Source organism: Opisthorchis viverrini, assembly GCF_000715545.1.
Source record: "Opisthorchis viverrini unplaced genomic scaffold opera_v5_206, whole genome shotgun sequence".
NCBI lineage: Eukaryota > Metazoa > Platyhelminthes > Trematoda > Opisthorchiida > Opisthorchiidae > Opisthorchis > Opisthorchis viverrini.
Genome location: NW_008751862.1, coordinates 403,078 through 413,179, shown reverse-complemented (window position 1 = coordinate 413,179; position 10,102 = coordinate 403,078). Strand labels below are relative to the sequence as shown.

At 43.5% G+C, this 10,102-nt stretch overlaps 3 protein-coding genes across 3 annotated transcripts in view; 2 read left to right on the top strand and 1 right to left on the bottom strand.

Moving 5' to 3' along the window:
- Nucleotides 1–861: 861 nt before the first annotated feature.
- On the top strand, nucleotides 862–9,716 carry T265_14498 (hypothetical protein; the record flags this gene model as incomplete). Its single annotated transcript, XM_009173931.1, has 6 exons — nucleotides 862–1,000; nucleotides 1,037–1,259; nucleotides 1,303–1,395; nucleotides 3,344–3,424; nucleotides 5,764–6,032; nucleotides 9,633–9,716. Coding segments are annotated over 6 exons (888 nt in total), but the record flags the coding sequence as incomplete, so codon positions are not given.
- T265_08196 (hypothetical protein) lies at nucleotides 8,386–10,071 on the bottom strand (the record flags this gene model as incomplete). The annotated part of the gene is made up of 2 exons (XM_009173925.1): nucleotides 8,386–8,666; nucleotides 9,948–10,071. The coding sequence occupies 2 exons, from the start codon at nucleotides 10,069–10,071 to the stop codon at nucleotides 8,386–8,388; spliced, it is 405 nt and encodes a 134-aa protein (XP_009172189.1).
- T265_08195 (hypothetical protein) overlaps nucleotides 9,718–10,102 on the top strand; it is a gene marked incomplete at both ends in the record, with an annotated part of 32,308 nt that continues 31,923 nt past the window's right edge. Inside the window, 2 exons of the mRNA XM_009173924.1 lie at nucleotides 9,718–9,832; nucleotides 9,880–9,953. Of these exons, the coding sequence (XP_009172188.1) occupies nucleotides 9,718–9,832; nucleotides 9,880–9,953 (189 nt within the window). The remainder of the gene's footprint in view (nucleotides 9,833–9,879; nucleotides 9,954–10,102) is intronic.

Sequence of the window (10,102 nt, the reverse complement as noted above, 5' to 3'; positions counted from 1 at the left end):
TTCGGAGTGGCGTAAACAGAGAGGTGGCCAACCCATGACCTGGCAGAGGAGTATGAAGGAGATCACGAAACGCTTGGGTGCTGTCGGTTCTACTCGCCTTCCAGGATGGGGACCGCGTGATCCTCACTGTGCCTGGTTGGAGACACTACAAGATATGGCTGGCACCCGATGTCAGTGGCGTTCTTGTTGTCAGTTTCTGTCCAGATTGCCTGAGTGAATTTCTGGAGGTGTAGGCACCTCGGAATGATTGTGTTAAGCTAGCACTAAGTCCCTCCCCCATCCACCTTTATTCTTTTCTTTACAATAAGGCTTTCAAATAAGTCTTGGTTGTACGGCAGTGAAGCATCGGTGTTGAACACTGATGTCATGCTGTCAATGATGATGATTTAACCATTCAGTGCGAATTTTTTGCATGAAACTAATGGTTTTTCGTCGGTTATTTCGTGAACTATGTATGTGATAAGTGATGGTAACGGATATATAAGAGTAAGAAAATGACTAATAAAACCACACATATGTATATATATATATGTATATAATACAACTGAATAATGAGTTGGTTGGCTGTCTGTAGTACTCAGCGCTTTTCATCATTAATCGGGTTACTCAAACTCCGCCTACTTTACGCCCTGTACGGTTGTTTTTGTGCCGATAGTGAGAAAGAACCAATTCAATTCCCACAATTAGCCAGGTTTGGTGATTCACAAGTACTTGAATAGGTTTATTTCTGATACGGTTTCGTCGAACGAGCTGTTTCCTCCCCATGCTCCCATTTTTACAGCGCTTATTCCCACACCCTGTTTTTATTCTTTAGAGTCGATCATCATCGCCACTTGCCCGTTTTGTCCACTTCCCAGCTCTATGATGAACAAGTCTTCCGAAGCAAAGCAGCTGTTGGACGAATTGACAGACGTCGTTTACAAGTCATTTGACGTGAATCAAGTGTTTGAATTTGTAATGGGTTTTATTGCACAAAAGTATAAAACAGAACTTGATGATGGTAACCTTACTATCCCCTTTAATCACTGATTCCCAGTGACTGACATTGCTCTTAAGCAACATATTATCGAACAGCGAATACCATCGGCTTTGGAAGAATGCGGGTTGATGGAGATTGTCCACGATAAGCTTGCGGACGTGGGGCTGCGTGGTCGTTTGGAAGCACTGGAAAGTGAAAAAGAGGAACTCCAAAAAGGAGTGCAGAAGATGAAGGAAAACCTGGATGCTCTTGTTGCTGATATGAAAAACTTACAATTGAAGTTTGTTTCTTTTGTCATTTTTCGATTAAACGCATGTTTTCAGTTCTTTTGGACGAGTCGTTCGGTTGTTCGATGATCGCGTGATTGATTTGGCTAAGGAAGACGAGGACTTGCAAGTAATTGAATCTCCGATTGAGTAAGGCACTTGTGCGGAGTTGTGTGCTTTCGTTTCTTTTTCATCATGTCTGGCATTGTTCGTTGGGATTTTGAGGTGCTATTGGACTGATTCGATTTATGCACCCCCTAAAGTGACTTATTATCTATACAGTACTTGTGGATCGATGTACACTCGGTTACTCACAAACAATCATTTCTTTACCAAGGTTCGATTGGTCCGGCTGAAAACGCCTTTTCTTCTATTCCAATTTATTTGACTGTTTGTACTCGAATGAATCATGACTGGCTTTTTCAGAAATCCAAATGCGCTGGTTGAACGGTTATTCCTCATGCGCCTCTATTCTTACTTACCAATATCATTGAGGATTAATCTGAAGTTTGGTTCGCAACACAAACAACTTTTTGTTGTTTGCAGAAACAATCAGGTGTCTTTGAATTGACAGTAAAAGTTTGTACGCATTAAAATGTTTGGTGTGCTGGTCCGAATTTCAGGTCAGGTTGGTGCATGTGTGAGTTGAAATTGGTTGGAAATTAACCAGTTTAATTGGGTATGGTTGCCCAACTTTGAATCTGCATATAAAAACCTAGTAATTGTCTTGACCAAAGATGACCACTCGTATCCTTCAAAGCAAACGTCGTATCTCTGAAATACACACCGATAATCTTTATTCTTTTTTTTCCAAAACCCCAGTTTTGAAACCGCTTACTGGTGCTTAACTGACTGCTTAGGTTATCGCTTTAAGATGGAACACAGTTCAACAAGGTATATTGAACATTGACCCAAGTGAAACATCTGCGGACTTTATACAGTCAAGTGAATTCCATTTGAGAATCCAGGTGCCGCTTAGGATCTCACAGGACAGTTGAGTCTGTTGGGTTAAACGTAGTTGGCATGCAGTCGGTACTAGGCGGCAGGAACGGCCGGAAGGGGACAGTAGATACTTTATTGATAATTGGTCACTCAGCAGTAGCGTAACACGACAAGCAAAAATAACGGTAGTTATGCTGCAGAGCGTCAGACCTAGACGTTCGGACAGTGTAACTGGGTAGCATTCATAGGTTAATGCCGTAGAAAGCATTCGGAAAGTTTCGGCAGTAGTTCTGAGTAAAGGAACGGACCAAAAATATCTTCTTTCGAAGCAGTGCGCCCGATGGAACTAACTTGGAATGGGCTCCTAGACTTGTTTAAAACAAAGGCAACAGACTACAGTGGCTAACTCATAGTACGGAGGTGTTAATAACCAATTAACATGGGGCACAGAAACACATACGGAGAATTTGAGGTGGCTGAAATCGTTGTAGTAACAACTGGAGAGCAATTAAACGTTATGCGTGGTCAGAAAAATGAGAAACGAGCAGTCGGCCAGCAGAAGGACGCTACACCAGATAGGCCTGAGCTATGCTACTCGTGTTTTAGATAAACGTGGAATGTCTGAGGTGCCCCGAAAGAGCAAAAGCAGTTGTGCACTGTCGAAGTCTGCACCAATCTTGCGTGTAGTGTCGTATCAAAAAATGCTCCTAAGGAAACTACTTACCAAATATTTTCGTTTCTCCTCTACCAAGTCAGTTTTTTCGCACTTTAACGTACCTCTCCAATTATTTGTCAACATGGAACAGTTTTTCAACAATATCCTCGGTTGTCCAAGCTTCTCCGACCTTTCATAAATCTTTGACATCTATTAAGTCACCTATAAGTTAAATTCACCAGCTACGCAAGTACCCTCATTGTCCTCACTTCAGCAGTCAACGGGCCGTGCTACGGATTACATGACCGTGTGTTACTGAGATTTTCGAAGCCTGACCACGTGCTTTCCAACGCGACCTTCGCTTTATTCGGTCAATCCACGTTTCGCTACATTTGATCCATATATGGATTGGCCGTTTACTGTTGATCTTGCCTTATTTCGCAACTTTGTTGTTTTTATTCCATCCATCATCCTCTTCTTGCTTTATCTTCTTTATCGCAGTGGTGCAGTGGTTTCTGCGGCTGGTTTAGCAAGCAAGGGTGGATGGCGAACTCTACAACCTTCTGAACTACTGATTGGGCTGTGAGTACTTGCACTGCAGTTGTTCCTTTTTTATCTGCACGCATGTTCTTTTAATGCCACACAAAATGGCATCACAATTGTCGCCGGGGATAAACAGACCTATCACATGCTGGAACTTCCCCTACCTGACGATCTGCGGCAAGGTCTTTACGGGTAGTGGTCGAAAGTGGCTTTCAATGTAAAGCGTCGTAGACAGACCCGAGGCTCTCTCCAATTTTTAAACACTTGATTTTGACCAATGGCAAGTTGTGACAAGTTCCATAAGCAGAAAGGAACGAATTTCTTCAAATGTATCATTTTTTAGTGATTATGACCCCACCATTCAGTTAGACTGCAACACTTACAGCCGGTACACGCTTTTCTCTCAAGATTACTGCATCTAGGGTTATAGAAACACGACAAGATTCAGAGCACTGTGACCTTATTCGGCATGAATTTATGCTATAATGAATGTACGGGAACTCGATCGATTTGGCGTAGAACTCTTTTGTTGTTAACCTTCACGTCTTTATAATACTGGGTCCGTCACTGGTTAAAAGTATTTGCATAAATTTTGCTTCTCTGGGACAGTCTCGTCCAGTTTCCCATCCCAACTAAAGAATATATCTCCCAGGCTTTCTCTATCGGTCTCCCCTCCTGAGTATATGCTTGAGTTCTTGTCTGGGAGGGGGGTTCCTTTCAGTGATAAGAAGCTATTGTGAGCGTTGGGAACTCATCAAATATTGGGTTATAGTGAATTGCAGAATTCTATTTTCCAGCACCAGTATCCTCGGTCCGTATTGCAACTGCGTGCTACATCCCAAAGTGCCCAACTACCGAGCAAGGCAAAGCATTTCCGCTGGCACTACTACTCTTGATGCCAGCATGAATTTTGGTTTATAAATCGGAGCCAATAGTAAAGCGTCTAGCCATTTAGTGTATTCCTTCAGGAACACAAGACCGCTTCCTGTATTGTTTCAAGAAATTTCTACTCAAGAGTGATTACATTGGAATACTCTCCCGCACAGGCTGTCCTAAAGGATGTGGTCTTTTCTATCGGGAATACTCAAATAGGATTATTTTGTGGTCTTAATTAGCATCCTCAGTCTTCAGTAATCCAGTCTACTTGAAATTACTGGCCAATAATGATACTTCGGATGCATCCTCCCCGTATTCCAGAATTTTGTTCGTCAGGGTTTTCTGTTTGGCACATTTGACTTTGAGGTGTTTTTACGTCCTGAAGATGTATATTATCGGCTTTGTACAGATTTCTGTACTAGAACGCAGCCAGTCTTGTTTGCCATTTATACAGCACGCAAGACACTGCACAAGAGCATGCCAAGACAAATACCAGTAATTATTCAGAAAATAGATAGTTCAAGTGCGTCCTCTGAGCCCTTGGTATCATTCAACGAGTACGAAGCAAAAGAGCTTAGATACTGCCAGGCCTGATCATTTCAGTCATAAAGTAAGGAGCGGACCGAAATCACAGAACCTCCGGCGACGAGCTGACCGAGCGACTCATTTCCTGTCATTCGCTGTTAAGATGCGGCAGAGTCACGGTGAACATTGCTAACCTCTCCAGTCAGCGTTCCCTTCCGAAAGAAACCCGTCCCTTGCCAGACGTTGTCACCGCCTGAACATTATGGTCGCCGCGTTGTGGCATGTCCGACTACAGTGACAACTCGACGAATAGAAGAGTAACGAAAGTCGATATGCAAGGTGTGTCCATTACATAAGCCTCTCTTTGTTTGGGCGTTCTGGAAGGGCTGTTATAGCGAGTATTTGATCCGAAACCGTCGGAGGTGATCGTCTCTGTCAACCGCCGTGAATAGTTTATTACCTATTCATTGACATCCGATTAAATTCCGGGTTTATGCTTTGATGGTTGCCAGGTCCTCCGCTAAGAACGATAGCTACCTAGCTAAAGCAGTCTTATGTTCATCGGTGGCCGGATTGTCCAAACGTCACACCTAATTACATAAATTGATGTGGTCTTTTTACTTAGTTCCAACTTTAATTTAGATACAAATAGCTCCTAAGATAAAGGAGGACAACTGCTTGAGTTGTCCATCACGAATAAACCGACGATGTATCCCCCAAGTGGATTTTTCATCGTGTTTTTATTTGGAGTCCCTGTTCTGTTACCCCTGGGTGCCACTTAAATAAAACAGTATTCACCACAGGACACAAATTTACATGGAATCCATTGAATAACTTTGAAAGGCGAAACTCGTATACAACGTCATTGCCTATTATTGTTGAGAACACAAAATAACGAACAATAATGCTTTCGAAATCCTGTCGCCAGGTCATCACACTCGTTTGAAAAACTCAACCATGACGCTTTGCCTTTCTAGTTCCCTCACAGCGGCCCAACCAGTTCTTTGCCGCAAAGGACGAGATACTTGGTTCCCTGGTCGTATTATATCCTGCCCTGCTCCTGCCACATCCAACGACCCGAACTCTACGAGAGCTGTTGGACCAAACAGTGCTATTTACAGGGTCCTCTTGGACAGTGCTCCTGGTGCAAAGGATGAAATATGCCATTCATCTCTGGCCTCTCTCGCCCTGGCGGTTTCAGCCGCCGATCTGAAGCAAAAGTATCCTGTCGGTGCTCGTGTAGTATGTGAGTTGTGCTGTTCAATGTCGTTGTCTTGAAGTTGTGTGGTATCTCCTCTCGATAAATCTCCAGCCTTGTTTAGACAAGCTACAGGGCTTGTTTAGTTTCGTATTAGACATGAGTATGTCGTGTGTCGGTAACTACAGTGGGTGTGGCCGACTGACATCAACGTTCAATTCAATGTCACAGCTTTGCTGTCCAGTGTGTCTTTGAGGATACCTATAACCGAATGCGACTTTGTCGAATGTCATGACTTACGTCGCTTCTGTGTTCTGCATGGTAACCAAGCCTTAAGTGATTTTGCTTGCACTGGCTCTGAATTCTGTTGGATATCACGTTTAAGGTAGACCAAGTGTGCCTTTAACGGGTGAAACTCCTAAGGTCGCTAAGTTTTGATCCCGCACCACTTATTCTGCTTCTCTAACGCACAGTTATTAACTTATTCTGACAATCCTTTGTCAGTGCCTCTTTGTCGTTGTCCACAGAGTTTATAGCTTTCCTGAGTGGGATTAACCTCATCTGTTGCCTGCCCTTCATTGTGAACGTTAGTCTTTGTTAATGGCTGAAGTAAGTTCGCTGGAGGGTTCACCGAGAAGCGTTCTTTTTTACAAAATGTAGTGGTTTATGCTGCCGCGTGCTCTCCTTTGAAGACATTCTGTTTCCAGTCAGAGCCGGCCAGGTTTCTCACTCCGAAAAGTCAAACAGAAAACACAGATCGCTGAATTCAGAAACAGAAGACGAGGAGTGTATACAAAATCACTGAAAACACTCTAACGGACCTACCGTATCTCTTACGATGTGTCGAAAATAAACAGTCAGAAATCATCGATGTGTGTTGGGTATTCGTAGAAGCTGTCGCCGTTGGCATGTGACTCCATTAACCTTATCTCGCTGTTGCTAGCACGCAGGGCTTGTCGTCCAGCTTTAGCTGTCAAGTTTTTTCCGCCTGGTGTGGAGCGAAATTCTTCCAAAATACTCCTCAGCATGCCATCCTTCGTTGTTTTGTGTTGCCAACTTCCCTGAAGCTGGGTTAATGTTTTCCTCCGTCAAGTTTTAGGTGCGTGCACTTTTACTTGTTTTTACCATCTTTACTATGGGACTCTGGCTGTGAGTTCTCCCTTCCTGTATGTTTCATATATATGTGATAAAAAGAGCTTATTCTACTTTCTGAAACAGCCATACAGAAAACACGGAGTTCTGTTTATTCGCCAGTCGTGATTCGCTGAGGAAATGGCCATTCCTGTCGGCGGATTTCACGCTGTAAATTGTCAGTGTTTTTCGTTCATCATCATTAGAAACAGCAACATCAGTGTTGACACTGATGCTTCACTGCCGTACAACCACAGAGTTTACATATCTATATTTGAATCGTTTCAATGAAAGAAAAGAATGGATGAGGGAGGGGGCTTTGTGCTGACCTGTCGCTGCCTCCAAGCGCTCAAGCAGCCAACCTCCGTTCATTTCACCACGGTACCGAATACCTCTTGCCTGTTTCTTTTCTTGTTATTAAGCCGTTCTTCGTCCTGCTTTGGCTTAGGTGACTATACCCTCACGCACAGCGAATTTCTAAAGCATATGCTATTTCGCAAATCGTTCCCGAAGCCTACCCGGGTGGGTTAGGAAAAACAATCCTGAGAGGCATTCAGATGAAGTATCCTAGCTTCGACTACTTGCTGGCAGTAGTATAATATTAATATATGTTCTGATAAAGAGCTTGATGTCGTATTGTGGCAGCACCTTTCAGCGACATTCTTCAAAGGGGATTCAATTTCGGGCCACCTGTGGAGGCTTATTTGAAGTTGATAGGGTATCTTTAGACTCAAACGAGTTTTGGGTACCTGGGTGATCACTAGATTTTGATTCAGACTGTTCGCACTCGTTCGACTGTACAGATGTAAGCTGAAACTGTACCGCCTTTTTTCTTTATCTCAAATTCCCCTTCTATTGCTCAGCAGTCTTCTTCCAGATGAGGTGCTCAAGTATAAAGACTAAAGTGATCCTGCAGAAGGAATACTCCATTCAGGGCAAAAATAGAGAGAGAGAGAGATGGGGGCATTTCACCGCGGTACCCGTCTAACAGAGCAATACAACTCGAACTGGTTGATCAACTGATTGAGTGACTTATCCGGTTCGTATTTTGGCAATCAACTCGTTTTTTACGAATGTTATTAGGTCCATATTTCTGGTTGTTGACCTTATTAATGATGGGAAAGTACATCTACTATCCTCTTTCAGCCTCCATACTGTTATCCGAAGTACGGATTTATTACTGGGCACTCGTCTGCATATCGGAGGTTCATTGCTGTGTTTTTGTAAGGTAGCGCGGAAATGTAGCTCAGTTCTTAAAGCGCAAATTTAGTCACCGGAGGGTCCTTGGTTCGAACCTAACCTCTGGATCCTGACTGCTTCTGTCTAGCTTTGGGTGGTTTGGCAGTATCTCAGTCCTCGTGCTTTCTTCGGGTGCCAAGGCAGCTGTGCACCGAAAGGATGTTACAGCTGAGAGCTTACTCGATGGACGGTTTTCTCTGAATAGATTATTTTCCTTGTCATATGAACCTTTAATTTTTGATTTGGTACCCAATGTGAAATGAACCTGTTGAGCATGAAACTCTGACTGAACCTGATGTGTTGAGTCAGTACCTTTTTAGTTAAAAGTGGCATGCCGTCGTCCTTGCTTTTGGTCATCTGAATTCTGGGCTTGGTCAGCAGTTTTCGACTTTGTGCTTCCTTGGAGGTGAATAGATGATATGTGCTAGGGAGTGCCACAGCCGAACGACATGTTTCTTTGAGCATGACAGTTTATTTAGTTTCGCCCCGTGGACTTTTGCTGCCTACAGCCTGGCAGCAAATTCGTTTAACGAGAATAGTCTAGGGTTTTTACAAATGATGCGCAGATTTAACTATGCATTTTGAAACTCGTCACTGAATATAGTCAACTTATGTGACAGAGACATTCCGATTCGTCTATTCAGTAGACCTTTCTGACGACATTCTTGATCTACATTTTAACCCGTATTTCTACAAGGATGTCTGAGGCATTCTTTTGACAATTCTTCACAAATGACGTTGTGCCCAGTTGAATTGGCCATAGGCCGCATAGAGCATTCAGGGGAACCAAAAGACGACCAATTCATTTCTGGAATCGGATGTTTCTCTGAATTTGTGTATCTAGGCGGGCAACTATTGCGTTGCTGTTATGATGATAGCTATATTCGACTCTTTGTGTGCTTTATCTTTTTTAGAAGCATGTAAGTCATCACTTGCGGGTAGTGTTTCTAGAGGCGAGCAACTCCAGCCTGCTTTTCTGTTAATGGACCAGGGACCAGTTGTGTAACTTCTCTGTCGACGTTTCTTGTGAATACAGACTTTGTCAAATCAGGATAACTATTACGTTTGACCCATAGTAAATGATAGTCATTCAATCCATGCATAGCTACCGTGCAACCCAATGCCGGGTTGCCTAATCCAAGCCAGCGTTGGATCCGAACCACAGACCTTTCGTCCAGTAGTTTCTGCCATAAATGGTGAGCTGTCTTGAACCATGACACTTGCCGAACCTATTTTATATTGATCTGATCTACCACTCATTTTCATCGGTGCTTCCAGCAATCTATCGAGATGAAAGTGGAGGTATCGGATACTACTCTGGCCTAATCGCGGAGCCTCCCAGTGAACGGAATAATCACCGGTAATGCCTCTCCTTCGCACTTTGAAACCTCATCATTCCTACAGTTATTTGCTCTTCTTTGATGATGGATACACACAATATTCTCCACCCAATGAAATTTACCGGATCTGTCATCAGTGTAAGTGATTATTTCTGCCTTTGTACAATAATTGCCTACGTGTTTAGCCAAGGAAAACTGGCGTGAGGCCACCGAAGGGTCACAGGATTTCATCAAGCGCTATCTCGCTCAATACCCTCAGGTAGGGTTTCTGATTCTGGCAGACGTGCTTCGTTTCCCGCTTCCGACTGCACTAACTGATGGCTTGTTCGAGTGACGGTAGTGAAACCGGTCGTTGGTTTATCCACATAGCTATCCATTTTTTTCCACCTCCTGCCTCCAACTCTTCGT